The sequence below is a fragment of the Balaenoptera borealis genome (genome assembly GCF_965194805.1).
Source record: "Balaenoptera borealis genome assembly, chromosome: 6".
NCBI classification, from domain to species: Eukaryota; Metazoa; Chordata; class Mammalia; order Artiodactyla; family Balaenopteridae; genus Balaenoptera; species Balaenoptera borealis.
Genome location: NC_138863.1, coordinates 27,734,013 through 27,755,220, shown reverse-complemented (window position 1 = coordinate 27,755,220; position 21,208 = coordinate 27,734,013). Strand labels below are relative to the sequence as shown.

The following is a 21,208-nucleotide window of genomic DNA, read 5'->3' as shown; positions in this document are numbered from 1 at the left end:
TCTCAGTAGTACTTGATATGTCCTGGTGCTCAGTAAATATTTGTTGAATTAATAAATAATGACTAGTTGTAATATTCCAACCACTTCCAACAGTTTCTCATATAGTAGTGGTATAGTGGTGTAGTTTATATTTCCAAAGCTTTTGCTTTATTGATTTACTAGTCCATTGGTTCAACAAGCATTTTTCTCTATCATGTGATAGTCCCTTTTTGGTATTGATGGAGGCCAAGTTAAGATATGTTGAAGACCAGAAAAGTAGTGTATACACCATTGAGAGAAACTGACACATTAGATGATTATCAATTAAAATATTATTAGTACTGTAATGCAGGTTTCATAAAGGGCTTTGGGAATACTAAGGAACTAGTCTAAAACTAACAAGATAAGGGAGAGATTTCCCAGAACAACTGGTGTGTGAGCTGATACTGAATGATGAGAAGGAATTTGGCATATTCCAAATGATGGGAACAGAATGTGCAAAGGTCAGAGGCACAAAGGAGCAGAGTATACGCAGGGAATTTAGAAGGGTCCCATATGAATGCAGCATTTGATGCATAGGGGGGAGTGGCCATATGGGAATGGCCAGGGAGAAACTAGATTTTGTGGCATTAGGTTTTACAGACTCTTGTCAAGGGCTTTGAATTTTGTCTTATAAGGTAGTGTACAGGGAGCCAATGAAGTTTTTAAGTAGAAGGGTAACACGATCACATTTGTGGGGTTGTAGAGGGGTTCCTCAGAATAGCCTCGTGAAGTTGGCTTGGCAGGGATGATCTCATTTGAGAGACAAGAAGCTGAAGCTCAGTGTTCAAAGTCACAAGGTCATAGGTAGTCCAGCTGGAAACAGAACCTTCATCTTCTGACTTGGATCCAGAGTTCATTCCATTACATCAAACTTAGCTGTGGTTGTTCAGAATAATAGATAGATATTTATGAGAATAAAAGTTACGTGAAATTTCAGGAGGATACAAATGACTAAGTAATAATTCCTCAGTTTACATAATAGTTTATCAGAGTATTTAACAGTAGATTCTTTCTATATTATGAAATATAAAAATATATTACTGGATTAAAACATTTCTTCTTTTTCTTCTGGATTAAAACATTTCTTACTTCCTTATACTTGAGTACTTTGTCTTTTCAGGAAGAGACGTAGTATCAGTGTGTTCATTGTACACGAAAGCTCAGCTCTTTTCATAGTCAAACAATGGTAGAGCTGGGCCTTTTGACCAGATTATACATCCCTTTTCCTGGTGTTTTTGACTTAATCAAACTTAAAAGAAATCTTTTTTTTTTGGAGTTACCTTTCTGTACTAGTTGATGCTGCTATATCTACTCCTGAGTATGTTACTGACTTAACTTGTGTCTAAGATCCTTTTATAATTCAAAGCTTTTTATATTAAAGGAAGCTTGTTTTCTCTCTAACATTCCTAGGAAATAAAACTGTGTAAGTCTATCAAAATATCTTACTTTTTCTTATAGAGAATATATTGAAAATGTGAACATTCCAGTTTTAATAAGGCTTATCCCTGTTCAAGGTGGTTCTCCATCAATTATTTATTACCTTAATATATGGTATAATGTAATGCTATAGTATAATGTAGCATAATATTTAACACTGCATAATCTGGATAACCATGGTAGCCGATCAGGATAAATTTGAAATTAATTCTCAAAAAGCTACATTTTAGTTTTTGACCCCAATTGTTTCTGTCTTTGTTCAGGTTTATTATATTTCTTCTTTTCTGGGAGGAGTTTGAGCTCATTTATGTATTTTCTTTCTCCATTTCTAATTTTATTCAAATCTAAATACTGAATATTTTCTCTCCATAGACGATTGCATTGTACTAGGAACTATATCCACATGCACTTATTTGTGTCCTTCATGCTGAGAGCTGCGAGCATCTTTGTCAAGGACAGAGTGGTCCATGCTCACGTAGGAGTAAAGGAGCTGCAGTCCCTGATAATGCAAGATGACCTACAAAGTTCCATAGAAGTGCCTCCTGTGGATAAATCACAATATGTAAGTGTTTTCACCATGAGCCCTTGCATGGCTCACCACTTTCAAAAGTAAAAAGTCCACCTGCAAGACCAGGAGCTTGGGATTTAAAAACCCAGGGCATTTAGTTCCTTTATTGTAGACTCAAAGACTTGTTCCCAAATAAGATTCCATGGTACTTGTTTCTGCTCTTAAATGTCCTGTTGTTATTTAGTAAGTAGAATCACCCAATAATTCAGTTAATGAGACGCATTATCACCATTGAAGCAATATATCTGGAAATTAAGTAGAATAGATTGATTGTATTGATGGTGTGAATTAACGCTGTCGGTATCTTTGCCCTTCGCCCTGCAGTTCATTGTTGTCTCTGCTGATTCTAATTCTGGATTGGCTTTGTGACTTTTTAAATGAACTAGAATGAAGTAGGTGTGATGGTGTGTCAGTTGAGGGTAGACCTCTATGAGTGAGCCTAGCCAAGATTACCTGAGCTTTGCCCAAATCAGCAGAATCATCTAGCCAATCCATAGATTCATAAGACATATTAAATGTTTATCATTTTAAGCCATTAACTTTTGGGGCATACAAAAGACCATAATAAAATAAATTTATGGTAGAATGATGGATAATTTTTCCTCGTTATGCTTTTCTTTATTTTCCTAATTTTCTCTGATGATCAAGTATTTTTATAAACAAGAAAACTTAAGGAAAAGTGATTTCTTATAACTTCTAAAGGAATAAAAATCTTATTTTAAAAATAGAATCAAGCCAGCAGTCTTAGAAATGCTATGTTAAAATAACTTTGTTCTGGTCTCTTTCAAAAGTCTTGGCCTTCCCAGGTACAAGAGATATTAGATTATAAAAAAGAAATGGAAGAACTGCTTTTTAGTGGTCTAATGTTGGAACAAGTACGATTAGGAATTCTAATATGGTGCAATGTTGGTTTATTTGTAACAGATTGGGTGCAAGATTGCAGTTGTGATGTTTATTTACTTCTTGGCTACAAACTACTATTGGATCTTGGTGGAAGGCCTCTATCTGCATAGTTTAATCTTTGTGGCGTTCTTTTCGGACACCAAGTACCTGTGGGGCTTCACCTTGATAGGCTGGGGTAAGGCATTTCTGTCTCCTTTCCTTTTCAACTGGATTATGGATTGTAGGGCTTTCTGTCTTGCCTATCATTAGCATTCTTTCTGTCATTTTCCTGAAATAATCCCTCCCTATTCTATCTTTATCCTTTCTTTCTCTTTAATTATTTATTCAGGAAATTTATTAAGATCAAGTCTATAATTCTCCCAGCGGTAACAAACTTTTCACTTTTAACTTAGGGTTAGTGTTCTTAGGCCAGATTCTTGAGAGGATTCTTTGGGGGAAATGCCTTGTTAGCCATGCACATTTAGAACTGCTGTGCTTATGTCAGTGTCTTGATTTAACAATAATTTCATCCTAAAAATTTTGAGTTTTGAATTTCTAAGCTATAATGATGCATCTTTGATTTGTAATTCTAGGTCATATGATGAGAATGCCAGAAAGGAATTTATAGGACCATCTTGACTCCATTTAACAATGCAAATTACAAACTAATTATGTAGATATACCATGTCTTTTGGAAGGAAATAATTCAAATTACTTTTGGCATAAATAATTTAAAAAAAAGGATATTCAGCTCACATTCCAAAAATGCCTTGTCAGTACTAGAGGGATTACTGAATTAGGCACTAACTCAATGTGATGTGGAGAAAGGATGTTGTTTGTTTGTTATAATTTAAGAAAATTTAAAACTCATATGTGGTTAAAATTAAGAAGTCTCAATACTAACAATTGCTATTTTAATATCCAAATTATGACGTGCTCAGCATAGGGAAAAAAATCAACCAAGTGGCTCAAGATTAAATTTGAAGGTTTTTTTTCCCATCAAAATAAGAATTTTTTGGCCTGTTTTGTCTTAATATTGTCTTAACGTTTGAAAACATGCAGTAAGGGATATTGAATTTCCTGTTAGTTAATAACCTTTAAGAAGACAAAGGGTCAATTTACTGTCAAGCGTTATTATGAAATAATAATTGTTGTGAATAAAATTTTATTTCTGAAAGCAGTTTGTTTTTAGGCTCTCCCTTATCTTTGACTAACAGTTACTAAAATAAAAAAAGATACACTTTATTTGTTTAGGGTAATTTGGAAATTTTCTCAACAGTTTTTGGTAGTTTGCCTTCAAGGCAAAATTATATCTGTGTACCCACATAATTACTAGAAGTTGGTAAAGATGTTGATAGAAAATTCAACAATGAATTTGTCTGAGTTCCATTTTTTTTTTTTGTTTGTTTCTTGTTTTTTTTTTGTTTTTTTTTTTTTATTTTTTATTTTTAAACATCTTTATTGAAGTATAATTGCCTTACAATAGTGTGTTAGCTTCTGCTTTATAACAAAGTGAATCAGTTATACATATACAATATGTTCTCATTTCTCTTCCCTCTTGCATCTCCCTCCCTCCCACCCTCCCCATCCCACCCCTCTAGGTGGTCACAAAGCACCGAGCTGATCTCCCTGTGCTATGCGGCTGCTTCCCACTAGCTATCTATTTTACATTTGGTAGTGTATATATGTCCATGACACTCTCTTACCCTGTCACATCTCACCCCACCCCCTCCCCATATCCTCAAGTCCATTCTCTAGTAGGTCTGTGTCTTTATTCCCGTCTTGCCACTAGGTTCTTCATGGCCTTTTTTTTTTTTTTTTTTTTTCCTTAGATTCCGTATATGTGTGTTAGCATACTGTATTTGTTTTTCTCTTTCTGACTTACTTCACTCTGTATGACAGACTCTAACTCCATCCACCTCATTACAAATACCTCCATTTCATTTCTTTTTATGGCTGAGTAATATTCCATTGTATATATGTGCCACATCTTCTTTATCCATTCATCTGTCGATGGACATTTAGGTTGCTTCCAGGTCCTGGCTATTGTAAATAGAGCTGCAATGAACATTGTGGTACATGACACTTTTTGACCTATGGTTTTCTCAGGGTATATGCCCAGTAGTGGGATTGCTGGGTCGTATGGTAGTTCTATTTGTAGTTTTTTAAGGAACCTCCATACTGTTCTCCATAGTGGCTGTATCAATTTACATTCCCACCAACAGTGCAAGAGTGTTCCCTTTCCTCCACACCCTCTCCAGCATTTATTGTTTCTAGATTTTTTGATGATGGCCATTCTGACCGGTGTGAGATGATATCTCATTGTAGTTTTACAAGCAGCTCAATAACAAAAAAACGAACAACCCAATCCAAAAATGGGCAGAAGACCTAAATAGACATTTCTCCAAAGAAGATATACAGATGGCCTACAGACACATGAAAGAATGCTCAACATCATTAATCATTAGAGAAATGCAAGTCTGAGTTCCATTTTATTTTTTGGTTTTCTATGACATTGGTCACACTAGTAATAAACTTGTTTTTCTTTATTTACATATTAGTTTGATAACAAATTCCCCTGTCAGCTCTTATTTGGGCTGTATCACTCAGTCTGTCGCTCTATAAAATCAGGAGTTTGCCTCACTGAAACCCAGGAAACTAGTTTTCATATCTTTCTATGAAAATGAGAATTAAAAACACAGTGAGGGTTCCAGTGAGCTTCTATGCAAGTATGAGGTTCTCACCTTCCTTTACAACTTTAATTATTTGTCCACAAAATTTTGTCATAAGAGTGACAATTACAGTAGAGAAGCATCACAACTTGAAATCTTCATTTCACCGAATGGTTTAAGAACATGCATGAAAGCAAGTAGTATCTACATGGAAGATCACTTTACAAAAAGCATCTTACATGCAATATTATGTAATTAACCACAATTAAAACAGTAACAAGTAATCTTTACAGAGTTATGGTTCTATGGTTGGTCTATCTTCTGGCTTCTCTCTTTGCAACTCCAAAAAAATAAATGCTCTACGCTAGGGCATATATAATTAAAAAATAGTAATATTCTTTTAAGAATTTCTCTCTGCTACTGAAGTAAATATCCAACTCTATTTGATTGATAGATTATTTTCTCTTATCTCAACACTGAGAGTATGATTTTAAAATATCATTTTTATTTCAGACTCATTTTTCCAACTTTCTATAAGAAAAATAAATATCAAAACATTATAGCTGCTTTGCAGGATCCTTGCTAGACTAATCCATAGTGAACCCAGTTTCAGACTTTCTTCCAGTGATTTATTGGCTTCACTAGAGAAGAGAATTTGCTTGGATTCCTTTTTTGTTCATTTGGACCCAATTATTATAACTTTAAGCTCTCTTTAGCTAGGTAAATACTCAGCACTTTATTACTCACTTTGTAATGGTATGTGGAGTTGCATTATTTACATTGATTTTGCTGGTTCTTAATAATAAGTTGGCAGGGAAGGAAATTACCATCTAAAGAGAAACATATGCCATGTCTGCCTTAGTAAATTGAAGGCAGATATTTAAAATGACTGTTTTTTGTATATCTTTATCACAAAACAAGATGTATAGAGGAGTAAAGGCAAATTCTAATGATGACTATGCTTCTTTTCTTTCAACTAACCATTTTCTTAATTTTTCCTATCCCTGCTCAATTTTCTCATGAATAAGGCACTTTATTCTCAGTTCCAACTACATATTTAAAAAATATATTTAATTCTATATTTAAAAGGTCAGTCAAAAAGTAACAAACTTCCAGTTATAAGATAACTAAGTACTGGGGATACAATATACAACATAATAGGAAAAAAAGTGTCATTCTTGCTTCTTTATCCTTATTGAATGTGGTAATTTACCTCTGTATTAGCAGCCATTCTTAATTTTCACCTGTCAGATGAGATGCCAGAATGTACGTATTATCATATAAAAGCACCTATCCTGGTTATACCACGTAGTCACGTCCCTGTTGCCAAGCTTTCTTGTAGAATATTTTCATATTTTGTATTATCTTAAAATAATCAGGAGAAGGTACTACACTTCCAATTTTATTATCTCTGTATAAAATTATTTCAATCCAGCAAACATTTTTTGATCATCCATTTGGCAGTATATATAATTGAAATACAAGATATATGTTAAAGTCCCAGCACACAAGAAGCATGGAGTCTGACCCTTTAGGTTATTTTATTTTTTGTAAGCCTATTCTCATCATATGTATTATATTCAAAATATTTAATTTATAAAATCTGTTCTTCATAAAATTATTTATGATAGTCAATATAACACCTTTATACAATTAAAAATCTTCGTTGTTTGCTTTAAGCTGAATTTAAAAATCTAGAAAAACTGTTTCTCCCTTGCCCTATGATTTTTAATGCCATTATTAATTCTACCTTAAAGTTAAAATTATATTTAACCATTAGAGTCAATAAGAGATCTATATTTTGGCCCTACATTATGAAAGATAAGGAATTTGGTTCTCCCTGCTTATTACTTTTTCCAGACCTTCAAGATGTAATTTGGGGTTTTACTACTTATCATTAAAAAAATCTACAGGTTATTATCTGTTTAAAAGAAAATAAATTATAGTCAAATTTAAATTTATATTTGTAACCATTATGTAGATTTATCTCTGTGGGTTCACCCGGTTTCAAGATTCCACCTCCTCTCCACCAATTGATCTTCTACAGTTTCTGCCCACTGGCAATATTTAATTCAGTAAACATTTTCTTTTCCATTGTAGCTCTTCTGTTTTAGATTGGTCCTTTTTCATAATGCCTTACTCTTTTTCTAGAGCAGATTTTAGACTATGAATTAGATGTATTTTTTAAAGATTTCTTTTTTTAACTGTAGTAATTCCATCTCAGGAGAGGGTAACTCTTCTGAAGTTTCATAAATAGACACTCATCTTTGTAACAGTGGAAAACTTTAAAGGCTCTGCAGTTTTCCTTACAGAGAGGAAAGGCTCATTCAGTATTGGCCTTAGAGTCCTATGAGACTTGAGAACAATTCTATCAAAATTATATAGACGAATTTCTAGGTTCCTCAAAGAATGAATCAACAAGTGATAGATACTAAATTCCAGCATCCTGCAGTGAGTAGAGAGGGAACTGAAGACATAACTTGGAGCTTTATGTCTGACCAATCAACATAGACTGGATTCCCAGGGGAATCAAGGTTTCTGATTTGTAAGACATTGTACTTCTGTAGCAAATCTGGGAATCCCCATGTCATGATGGGTTTCTAATTTTTAGGGTTAACTCTACACTTAATGATCAAGCTATGACTTTGCAATACCACAGTAGCATTTCAGGAGGAGGGTAAGGCTGAGGTTGGGTTCTATGAAGTCTCTGAAGTGTCCAAAACAAGATAAAATTACATGGGCCCATATGGCAAGACCCTTTTACCCCACTTTGGCTTCAAGGCATCTCTGGCTTATGCAGTGGGCTGCTGTATAAGTTTTTATTTGAAGAAAGTGTTTAATTGCTAAAGTTTTTTTGACTACTATTAGTCCAAACCTTCATTTTAAGGAAGAAGAATAATGAAGCCACACCAAAACTCGAGTCTACTTATTCTTAGACCATAGATTGCCTCCCTCTCAGAATCACTTATTTATACTGATGTATTTTATGAAAATAACTCAGCTCTTAAGATAAATACAAATATAGAATAACATTCCAATTTACATTAAATTTACTTAAAGTAACACTTAAATTTAAAATAACATCTAGACTTCAAAGATTTTTCCCTTTATTTATGTGTTCTCAATTATGTAATAATGTGATACTAAGATTGGTGACCAAAAATTCTTAAAAAGCCTCAAGGTGGTTTCTGTTCTTTATTCCTCCATGGTTGTCTCTGTGCTCATCTTGTGAATGAGGGTCTTCCAAGAGGATGAGAAAAGCAATTTCATTAAGACATGGTGTCTGATATAAAGTATTTGCTATAATTATCATTTAAAACATAATTCCAAATCCAGCACCATTAATCAATGTTCTATATATGGAACATCATTCAGGAAATTGCCTGATCAGGAGATTGTAAAGGAAGCAGAAGATGAAGACCTGCAAATGAGAAAATGTGAACATTTTGATCAAAGGCAGATACTTTTTAAAGATAACCAAGGCAGTAGAACAGCAAAGGGATCCATGTCAGACCTTTTTGAACCATTCTGTCAGAAGGAACCGTGCTCTCTTCATTACATAGTGTCATTCTTGTTTTTTCTTCATAGCGCTAATTGATAACTGAAGTTGTGTTATTAATTTTGCCTCCCATACCAAAATATAAGTTTCAGGAAAACAGGGATATTGTTTATTCTGTTCTTTTTTTTAATCTTCTGAGACTAAAGCAGTTCTTAACAAATGAAAAGGCATTTAATAAGTGCTAAGTGGATATATGTTTATACAGATGGATGGATAGATGGACTAGATAGATAGATAGAATAGCAAGCTGAACCTAAGAATTAACCAGAATTGGGTAGATCTCTTTTGACAAAAATTTCCTAGAACATAGAATTCGAGCAGAATTTTTTAAAAAGGAGTTATATAAAAACAATAAATAAAATTGGAATATAGAGTCATAAAGTTAAATAGCCACACAGGCAGGCGGAGGTTAAATTCAATTAGATCACTAAGGAGACCAAAGAAATTCCCTTTTGTGGGATATCACCTTATTTTAGTTTTTTTCTGAAATTTTTTTCATCTGAATCTATTTTTATGTTTACTTTTTTGGCTTAGAAAATATATCTGAAAATTTAGAAATGTGTTTTTTAAAAGGTAAAGAATATTGTGTTAAAAAAATGTTCTGAGTTAAATTATTTTTCTCTCTTTGTAAGGCGCTTCCTATGGTTTCTTTTCCTTTTTTTTTTTTTTTTTTTTTTGGGCCTTTAGGTTGCTTCCATGACCTGGCTATTGTAAATAGTGCTGCAATGAACATTGGGGTGCATGTGTCTCTTTGAATTATGGTTTTCTCTGGGTATATGCCCAGTAGTGGGATTGCTGGATCATATGGTAATTCTATTTTTAGTTTTTTAAGGAACCTCCATACTCTTCTCCATAGTGGCTGTATCAATTTACATTCCCACCAACAGTGCAAGAGGGTTCCCTTTTCTCCCCACCCTCTCCAGCATTTGTTGTTTGTAGATTTTCTGATCATGCCCATTCTAACTGGTGTGAGGTGATACCTCACTGTAGTTTTGATTTGCATTTCTCTAATAATTAGTGACGTTGAACAGCTTTTTTTTTTTTTCACACACACACACTGTATTTTATTTTTACAAGAGATAAATAGACTGACACCAAGCATTGTACATGGATGACCACAACAACAGCAACAATGATTGCAATTACCAATCATGAAACACACTCATACTACGTCATAATATTGACATTCAGTCCAGTAATCCTCCACTGTAACAGCTCCTTTACTTTGCAGTGAAAATTGATTTGTATATTCTTTGCCTCTGAGTCCTTGAGGGATTTTTTTTTTTTTTTTAAATTCAGACAGAAAGTCACAAAAATTATACTCATCCTCATCAGTTCACTCAGTCCCATGTAATTAAATTTTTTTTTTCATCTTGATCTTTTGTTAGCACTTTTATGAGTTCATCAGTTTTTCATTAGAGTTCTGAAAATGCTTATTCATTCAGTTCAGCAGTACAGTCAGTTACCAGAAACCTGTACTTGTCAGAGTCTTTTCCATGAATTTCTTGAAGATGAAACCCTTTTATAGGAACATATTTGCAAAATCATCAGAGTACACCCAGAACTGTCTGTAAATGACAAAAGACTTAAAAATGACCACGGTTAAAGATTTGATGAAAGTTCATAATAATGCAGTTGACAAGAAAATTAGTTATTTTTGAGATACACATTTTAAAGTAATAACTAGGATTATTACTTATAACATTATACCTGAACATATAAGATTTTTAGAAATTTCATGTAATGTCTGAAACATTTATATTAACATATTTCCATACATATTTCCATACAAATACAAATATAAGATTTTTAGAAATTTCATGTAATGTCTGAAACATTTATATTAACATATTTCCATACATATTTCCATTCTTTTCCTTTTTTTAAAACTTCTTTCTAAAAGGCCACATAATGAAAAGTTATCCATTAAATCCTTCGATCTTCTGTTGCAGTGCTGCATAAAAGTTATGGTTTGTGATTTTTTTGTGATGTCAGAGTCCAAGTATAGCGTGAACTGAGCAGTCAACCTTTACTGGGGGCAAAGGACTCATGGAAAGTCAGTATAATAGAGTTGATGTTGCAAGCTCATAGGTGTTTATTGTTTATGAAGGACAAATATGTCATGCTCAAATCATCAAACTAATATAGCACCACCCTTTGCTAAGCTTTCAGTGCCTGCAAATGCTTCTGTCTGGAGCTGATATGAACAAAAAAAGAAGGGCTAAACTGATCAAAACTTCCTAATTTTGTAACTTGCAATATAGCCTCTCTATGCCTTCAACTTTTAGAATGAGAAAATTTGAGTATTTTAGAACAGGAGCCTTCCTGCCACTTCTCATGAGTCCCTCTTGTTGCTTCACTCCTCTTGGAAAGCATGTGGCTTTCGACATTTCAAGAGGCAAAGTTGGATGCACCGACCACCGCCTGCCTTTGACCCCGGGAACTTCGGTCCCCTCCATACATGGCTTAACCTTACACCCCTCAAAGGAAAACAGAGCCAGTCTTCATCTTCAGGCTTTTGAGAACGAATAACATCAGTGTACCACCTGCCTTCTCAAATGGACAAGATGAAAATTAAGTGGACTTTTCATATTCACATAGCAACATTTTTCATGCCTGTTTTTCTCTCTCACCTTTTAATAGTACATTTTTATGTGATGAATATAAGAAAAAAATTCCTTAATCTTAAAAGAAATATGGTCTCTGAATCCTTTTCTGATTGCAGGGTTCCCAGCGGCATTTGTTACAGCCTGGGCTGTGGCACGAGCAACTCTGGCTGATGCAAGGTGAGTGGAAACAAGAAGAGGTAAAGCAAGAACCTGGGATTTTCTCAAGACTTGCTGCTGTTCTTGATGACATTGCCCTTTAGGGATGTTATGTGGGAAATTACCTTGTAGCCTCTGATACATTACCAGCAAGTTATCCATCCCAGAGTCATGGGACAGGAAGACTCACAGACCGGATTAGGATGGTCATAAACTCCATGGTTTATGAAATTAATTTGAAACATACAGTGAGAAGCAAGGGGAAAGAGATGGGTAAGTTAACACACTTAGGATATCATGCACACAGGTGAAAGGACTGCACTACCTGAGTCCTGGGATAGGCAGTACTCATATCTCCTCTCTGACTCTCTCTCACTCTCTCTGCCACATCAGCATTCCCCACTGATGGTGTGGTTATGAGGACCAGAAATGTGGTTGCAACAAGGGGACCCACAGACAGAAGGTGCCTTGAGCCGGAGACACACACTTGCTGTCTCAGAGAGATATAAGGGCAAGTTCACCTGGCCATGGCTCTAGCTTGCCACTTAGCCTGCTGAGCAGCTCTGGGTTTTATTTGCGTTCTTTGGGCAAAGGATATGTGGCCGTGGGTTCCACTAATCAGTGGCTGAATTAAGACATCAAGACTATCGAGTACTTCCTGCATATTGGGGATACTTCGTGCCTCATATATTTAGTGCATCATGAATATTTAGTGCTCAGTTGCCCCAGATATTTAGTACCTGTGCTTAACACACATGTGCTCTACTTACTAACTACTGATCTACATTTAACGCAAACTGTAGGTTTAATCCACCCCATTTGTTCTCTTGTCTTCTATAGCATAATTAAATATTCTTAAATGATAAAACAAATGCACATTAGAAGTAGAATCCATCCTAGGGAATCACTAGCTCCCCAGTTGTCTGTTTCTCTTTGGGTGCTACATGATGAATGGATACTGAAACATTCATTTTTTCATATTATTTCTGTTTTTAGTAATGGTGAGTCAAAGAAAGAAAAGGAGAACATGGAGAAGCATTCAGTGCCTGCTCTTTGCTTTCATGGTCAAACTTATTGCTTGGAATGAATTGTGTCTCCCCAAAATTCATATGTGGGAAGCCCTAATCCCCAGTGTGACTGTATTTGGAGAGACGGCCCTTAAGGAGGTAATTAAGGTTAAATGAAATCCTAAGGGTATGGCTCTGAAATGATAGGATTAGTGTCTTCATGAGAAGAGACATGAGGGAGCTCCTTCTCTCTGTGTATGCACATGAAGTAAAGGTTTTATGAGCACACAGTAAGATGACAGTGCCTTGCATTTTGATCTCAGACTTCAGCCTCCAACTGTGAGAAAATAAATGTCTGCTGTTTAAGCCCTCAGTCTATAGTATATTGTTATGGCAGCCCGAGCAGACTAATACACTTATGATACATGAAAAGGCGATTTAAAGAGAGACAGTTTTAACTTATAGATGTAGTAATGCTGAGCATTCTTCCCTGTTAACAGAATACAGTTTAATATCCACAGATCGTGTACATTTCCTGACAGCAACTCCTTTTTGTTTGCTCCTTTCTTTCATTGAGCCCGTACATTTGTTTTGAGTCACTGAGTATTTCCTTCAGAATCATTTTGTCAGTTGTGCAGTGAAGAAAATGCCACATTATGTGAGCACCTGAATTCTGCAAAGAACCTACCACTGTTCCCCCAAATCTGAAGTCTACAGATCATTATCTTTAGGTGCAGCCTTGCTCCAGAACTCCCCATTCATCAGCTTTCCCTCAGTTGTAGAACTTACTGGCTTTGCTTTTTTTTACACAGCGATATTGGAAATCTCAAAGAAAACTTGCAGCATTGCTGTTTGGTTTCTTGGAGGAGGGAGGGAGGTTGAGTCAGTAAAGAGGTACTAAATAACGCTAAATAATTTTACCCTGAGATGTGTAACCAAATCACTTAGATTTGGAATTTTAGAGAAGGTAGAACTGAAGGCATTGTTTGGTCCAATCCCCACATTTGAGAGGTGAATAGAATGAGACCCAGAGATATCAGGTTACATCTCCAAAGCCTACAGCTAGCCTGGAGCAATTTTGACTCATTCATCCATTCAACAGCTATTCCAGGCCTTGAGCAAGGAAAGAAAGCAAATATATTCATAGTACATTTTATATTGAATTAGATAATTAGTTTTCTTAGTTATCTTGCATTTTTAAAAGAATCATAAGCTAGATATTAAATCATTAATAATCATAAGTCTTTTTGCTGAAAAAATAAGAAATACATGTTTATCATTTTTTAGAAGAAATCCATTAGGTATGTAATACTTTGAAAAATACAACTGATACTAAATATTGCTCTAAAACAGATGTATTAATGTAAAAATATTAAATATAAGTTAGATCATGTGACTCTTCTGCATAAAATATTTATTCCTACCTTACTTAGAATAAAATCTTGAATTCTATAGTGCCCTGATCTGAGTGCGATAATTGGGTTAAGGGGTCATTTTATATTTATTTTGCATAGAAAATAAAACTGTATTACCACATTCATGGCATGATTTTATAATTGCCGGATCTGATTTCTCATGAAATTCAGCTTGTCTAAGATAAAAAGTTTTTGTGGGTTTTCTTGAGCGTCATCATCTGACCTATGTATAAGTGCCGTGTCACGAAGTTCAAGTGGAGAGAGCAGACTTGGAGCATCTCCAAAGGACAGATCGGGCCCCTGCTCATGTCTCGTATAGTTGCGATTTATCTTTTTCTGATCTGGCCTTTCAAAGCTAGAACTCTGATTTTCTCTGCTATCTTGGACATTTAGAGATAAGCAGATAAGACCCAGTTTTAGCTCTAAACTCTATAGAATATACAAAAGAAGTCTCTTCCAGTTCTAAAATTCTATCAAATTCTATCAAAGTGTTATTTGACTAAGGTAGGGTAAGATAATTGGGAAGTTTAGATTGGACAAATGACTTAAAAAGTGAAGAATTTTGTTTTTCTTTTTACTTACAAAAGCAAAAACACCTTACAAGATACCTTATTACCTTCTCCCTGCTCATTCAAAGGAGATAAGAGATGCCAGCAGGAACCTTAGGGCTTGCAATTGAAAGGACCAAGAAAAGATACACTCCCTCATTCCTCGGAAATCTGCATGGCTCTCAGGGGACTTCACTTCCTCTACTCTTATCAGAGTGTGAGTTGTGGAGACAATACAGTATTCGATCAATATAATTCCCTGGATCCCTCTGGTGGAACAATGCATTTCCTGTTTCCAGTCCTGGCTTCAGGAAATCCTACTTTCTAGTCTGTATGCTTTACCATTCAGCATACAGACTACTGTGTTTCATACTCTACCATTCAGAACTACGTTTTTACCGACATTTAGTCCTGCATTTCCTAGAGTGTTAAAATTTATTTTAAAAAATCTGGACAGAGGGTAGTTTCTCAGCCATATTAACAAACACGGTGTGAGCTGGGACATTGAAGAATTAATGAAAAATAAGGATTAATAGCATTTTCTTTAAAATATCTGAAACCTCAGTTGCCTCTTATCAAAGGGCAAATTTGAAACTTTGACACTGAAAATGATCAAAGTCAAGTTTTTCCTGTTTTTCGAAGTAGCTGGTTTGACCTACTTCCAGACACAAGTATTTTGTAGAGCTGAAATTGTGTAATTGAATTCCAGTGTGTCAGGAGACACCACCATGAAATGTCATTGAAGCAAAGAGAGAAGATTATGAAGATATTACCAAATGTCAAAGCTGAAAAGAAAATTTATGAAATCCAAATTTATGAAATCCAAAATTTAGTGAAGCAATGTTCAATTTATATTCTCACAATATGTGCCACTTTCCTTACAGTGGGAAGCCTTTTTAGCGTAGTGTGATAGATGTTTTGCACGACTCAGTAACACTTTTATCTTTCTTGCCTGGCTGAACAATGTGGAAAATAGATGCATACAAATAATATGGGCAATGTTCAATAATGTGTAAACAAGTAAGGTGTATGCAAGTATAAAATGTCCCTGTGTTTGATTTCCATTCTTATTCAGTCTTCAAGCCCATTGACTTCGCAGATTTCAGTGTGGCTGGACCAGAATTACACTTTGGTCTAGGGGTCTGGTTGATTTAACTGTGGTACTTCCTTCCAATGGAATGCTGGGCTACTAAGCTCTCTTGGTACTGATATGGAAAGAAATTAAAAATATACTATTAAAAGGAAAGGGCAAGTTACAGAACAGAGTGTACATTGCACTTTTGTAAGATGGGGAAAATAAGATTATAATATTTGTATGTGTTTTTATATGCATAAAGAAATACTGAAAGCATATACAATAAAGTAATAAAAGATGTTACCTGTAAGGAGAAAGGCAAGGTCAGAGGTATACAGGAACATGGGGAGGACTGAGAGGTCTCAATGTCTATCTTTTTATAGTTTGTTTTTTGAAATGAGAATGTATTGCCTATATACAAAATTATATTTAAAAAATATGTTGTTATTACATGTGTACTGAAAATGTTTTACCTTCAGGGAATAGTTGAAATAGCTTTTTATTATCCATAATTTGTTCATTAATTTAAAAGTAACTTTCTTAATAAGTTTATTATCCAGAATTTAAAAGTTATCATTATATCATTAAAATTTCTTTATAAAATTTCATTTACTGTTGCCACAATCAATGCTAGGTTTTGTCTAAGGAGAAAGAAACTGAAGGCTTTTATTTATGTATCTTTAATTTAAAAAAAAGTTTAAAGTGCTACATTAAAGTTTCAAGTGGAACTAGTTTTTCTCAACTCTGTTCCATTTATTCTAGTGTAAGACCTTTACCACGAACCAGATTGGGTGAGGTTGAGTCTAACTTACTTTGAATTCAATTCAATTCAACAAATGTTTATTGACTACCTACGTGCTATGCACTGTTCTAGGCACTTGTAACAGAAAACAAAAACAACAATGATCCCTGACTATGTAAACTTAAATTCTAGTTGGAGTGAGCAGGAAGCAGAAAATAAATATAAAAAATAAGTAAATCAAATCGTGTTTTTATTAAGTACTGTTAAAAACTAACTTTTTAAAGTAGAAGATAAAATCATGATCTTATGCAAATATAAAATTAGCACCTATCAAGATTTTTTAACTCACTAATTAATGAGGAAACCAGTAAGATGTTGTAACTGGTTCAAAGGAGAAATAGAAGAATTACATGTTTATATCTAGTAATATGTACACTGAAATAATTTTACAAATAAATGTAAAAACTGATCAATATTCACAGATCACAGAGCAATTACATTCCACCAAACACAGCTAATTTTCCTTTCTATGGACAAAAATCATTTGCATTCAGTTTTCTTCTACATTCCTATCAACAAGAATCATTTGCATGATTGTCAGTTTTCTGTTGCATTTCTGTGGATAAGAATATACTAATGTCAATGTTCTACAACCAATGGAGTAAATTCTGAAAGTGAGAGGACTTTCTCTATCAACAGGGTTTAATTGTTATGGATCTTTCCAGTGATAACAAAAATAAAGAATCAATGGTACCACATTTAGAAGACTAATTTTTTTGTGGCTCTAGAAACATAGTTTTGACTCTTTTATAAAAACAATAAACCACTATTTATAATACTTATCCCCAGGGGGTAGCTAATAGTATGGAAACCAGGACTGTTACACTTTTTTTTTTTTTTACTGTTTTGGGTGTTCTAGGAGATTTTTTTATTTTCCTGTCTACCTGTTTCTTAATCAAAAACCTGGGTCTGGAATTTTGGGTAAAACAAAATGTTACATCTCACTGCTTATTTGCTTTGATGATTCTTTAATGGAAGTTCTTTTTCATGTCTCAGATGCTGGGAACTTAGTGCTGGAGACATCAAGTGGATTTATCAAGCCCCAATCTTAGCAGCTATCGGGGTAAGTTAAAAACCTGTATAGTTTAAAGAAAGAAGAAAAAGATGCATAATTCAACTACTGCTAAAACCCAGAGAAAGTTTGTCTGTCACTTTGTTTCCTAAACCTCACATTACAGCAATAGCTGTTGGGAAAGTCTGGATTGGGGATCAGACCCTTATTCATGGCTGACACTGCGATCCATGAAGAAAGTGCATACCCTCCCTTTAATCTGCTAACACGTAGGGAAAATTCCGGGACTTCAAAATATCTATGAACATTTATAGGTTCAAGCAGTTAGGGTGGTCCTTAAACTCTTCCCCCTTTTCAGCCATTATTTTATAAAGTTCTGACCACCTGATCACCTGGTAATAGGTAGGAGGAGGGGGCAAAGATGGAATAGCAAGAGAACAGAGGAATTATCGAGAGAGAAAGATGATAGCGTGATTTATTATAAAACATTGCCTAAAGCTTTTATTTCACATACTTTCCCCAAGGAGTTAAGAGGATTCCATACTCTTTTGGACTCTCTAGTCCAAAAAAGACTAGAGTTGGCAGTCATATTGCATGGGACTTATCTGCCTGTATATTACATCTGTGTTACAAAAGAAAACAAAATCACACACTTTGTGTCTAACAAAACTCACCAAAATGCTCAATATTCTGTAATAACCTAAATGGGAAAAGAATTTGAAAAAGAATAGACACGTGTATATGTATAACTGAATCACTTTGCTCTGCACCTGAAACTAACACAACATTGTTAATCAACTATGCTCCAATATAAAATAAAAATTTTTAAAAAAGAAAAGAAATGTTTACTCTTGACCTTCCCTGAAGAGTTTATGGTATTAGCTTCTCTGTGGTTTGATGAAGAAATTATACCACCTTGTGTTTTCCTGGTTTTCATGTATTAACCCAAGGTTATAAACATCTTTTAAAAAGGACTGATGTCCCAATATTAAATGTTAAATAATTTGAAAGTAATACAGCAGCCTGATTTTTTTCTATTTTTTTAATTGAAGTATAGTTGATTTACAATGTTGTGTTAATTTCAGGTGTACAGCAAAGTGATTCAGTAATACATATCTATCTATATCTATCTAGCTAGCTATCTATTCTTTTTCAGATTCTTTTCCATTATAGTTTATTACAAGATATTGAATATAGTTCCCTGTGCTATACAGTAGGTCCTTGTTGTTTATCTATTATATATATAGTAGTGTGTATATGTTAATCCCAAACTCCTAATTTATCCCCCCCCCCAACCTTTCCCTTTTGGTAACCATAAGTTTGTTTTCTATGCCTGTGAGTCTATTTCAGTTTTGTAAATATTTTCATTTGTATCATTTTTTTAGATTCCATGTATAAGTGATATGCTATGATATTTGTCTTTCTCTGTCTGACTTACTTCACTTAGTATGACAATCTCTAGGTCCATCCACGTTGCTGCAAATGGCATTATTTCATTCTTTTTTATGGCTGAGTAGTATTCCATGGTGTGTGTGTGTGTGTGTGTCTGTGTGTATATACACATATATATATACACATATATATATGTGTGTGTATATATACACATATATATATACATATATATACATGTATATATACACACACCACATCTTCTTTATCCGTTCATCTATTGATGGACATTTGGGTTGCTTCCATGTCTTGGCTGGTGTAAATAGTAGCAGCCTGATTTTTAACCAATTTTTTCAGTCTTTCTTTGTTCTCCAGTTTCTTACTTTTCTCATTTTGTTTTCTTTTGGACAAGGTGTGTCAGCATGTTGGCATGATGGATCCAGAAGGACAGCTATTAATGTGGTTGAGGTTTTGTAAGATCTATCCAGATAGTCAGATAAAAGCTTATTTATCTCATAGGAAAAATGCAGATAGCAAGGTAGAAGAGATCGAAAAGGAATCTTCATTTCAGAAGCTCATTGATGTAAATATTTAGAGGGGAAAATAAAGTACAGAAGTTTTAGAGAAGCCAGTTTGTACCCTTGCTACAGCAACCTGTTATCAAATTAGACCCGATTCTAAGTCCTAGGGGAAGCTCAAAAATGGATTGTGGAAATGAGCATATCTACAAAACAAAAACAGACTCACAAATATAGAGAACAGACTTGTGGTTGCCAAGGGGGAGGGGGTGGGGGAGGGAAGGATTGGGAGTTTAGGATTAACAGATGCAAACTATTGTATATAGGATGGATAAACAACAAGGTGCTACTGTATAGCACAGAGAACTATTTTCAACATCTTATGATAAACCATAATGGATAAGAATATAAAAAAGAAGATATATGTATAACTGAGTCACGTTGCTATACAGCAGAAATTAACACAACATTGTAAATCAACTGTACTTCAATAAATTAAAAAAAATGGGTTGTGGATAAATGAATGAATGAATGACTTCAGTTTAGAAACTCATATTATTTTAATGAAGTGCTGCTGTATTAATATAGTGATAAACCATCCCTAGTGATAAACTATATCCCTGAGAGATTATCAATAAACTTAAAGAAGATAATTAACTTTATAAATTAACTGGGGTTTACTACTCTGATTTCCCTTTTATGCACTGATACGCTAACCTTATCTGCATTTCCAAGCCTTTAACTTTCCTTTCTCTCTCTTCCTTCTTTATTATGTTTGCTCCTCCATCTCTTACTACCATCTTTTTAAAGGGATAACCCATGTCTTAATAATTTTTGTGTCTTCAGTGCCTTGTACTTGATAAATAAGAGGTAATTAAATATTATAAAAATGAGGCAAATTTAAGAACATTAAGTTTGTGTTTTCATTTGATGAAAAGGAAGGGCTTATTAAAATCCAGGGGATCATTGTAAAATTATTAGGAATTGAAGCAAAGAACAGTGGAGAAAAAAGTAAATCATAGGACATTTTCCATTGAAATAGTTGATTTTTATCCAAAGCTTTGTTGTTTATTTACAGATCTTAGTTACTCACATCACCAGTGTGGATGAGAAGTTTATTTGCTGAGGTTTCTAAATTGCAATGTGAAACAGTACAGTTAGGTGATTATAGAGGTTCTGAAAGATTCACCATTGATGAAAGAGAACCAGAAATGATGGTACACTCAATAAATTTTGAAGGAAACTTAGGTGGGATGCCATTTTCGTCTTCTAGAACTAATATTATGAGCAATGCAAAGCAAGAATTCTTAAATATTTTTCCAACATTACAACATCCATTTAATCTCAAAAATCAGAGAAGAGATTCAAGAGCACCTTTCTGTTCACTTAAAGTTACCTTTCTGTTTCTTTATTACAATTCAGGGTTATCTCAGTTCCTTTTAAGGTTTCCTCATTTTACTGTGGAAACAGCCTGTATGGGAAGAGATGCACCTGGAGCCCTGGTCTCAGCACCTGGAGTGTAGTACTCCTTCCTCTGA

General features: G+C 34.3%; 1 protein-coding gene across 1 annotated transcript in view; it reads left to right on the top strand.

The window, feature by feature from the left end:
* The window catches only part of PTH2R (parathyroid hormone 2 receptor), a 110,871-nt gene that overhangs the window by 63,346 nt on the left and 26,317 nt on the right, over positions 1-21,208 (top strand). Inside the window, exons 6-9 of the mRNA XM_082396368.1 lie at positions 1,831-2,020; positions 2,951-3,104; positions 11,865-11,925; positions 17,748-17,814. Coding sequence (XP_082252494.1) covers positions 1,831-2,020; positions 2,951-3,104; positions 11,865-11,925; positions 17,748-17,814 — 472 coding nt within the window. The remainder of the gene's footprint in view (positions 1-1,830; positions 2,021-2,950; positions 3,105-11,864; positions 11,926-17,747; positions 17,815-21,208) is intronic.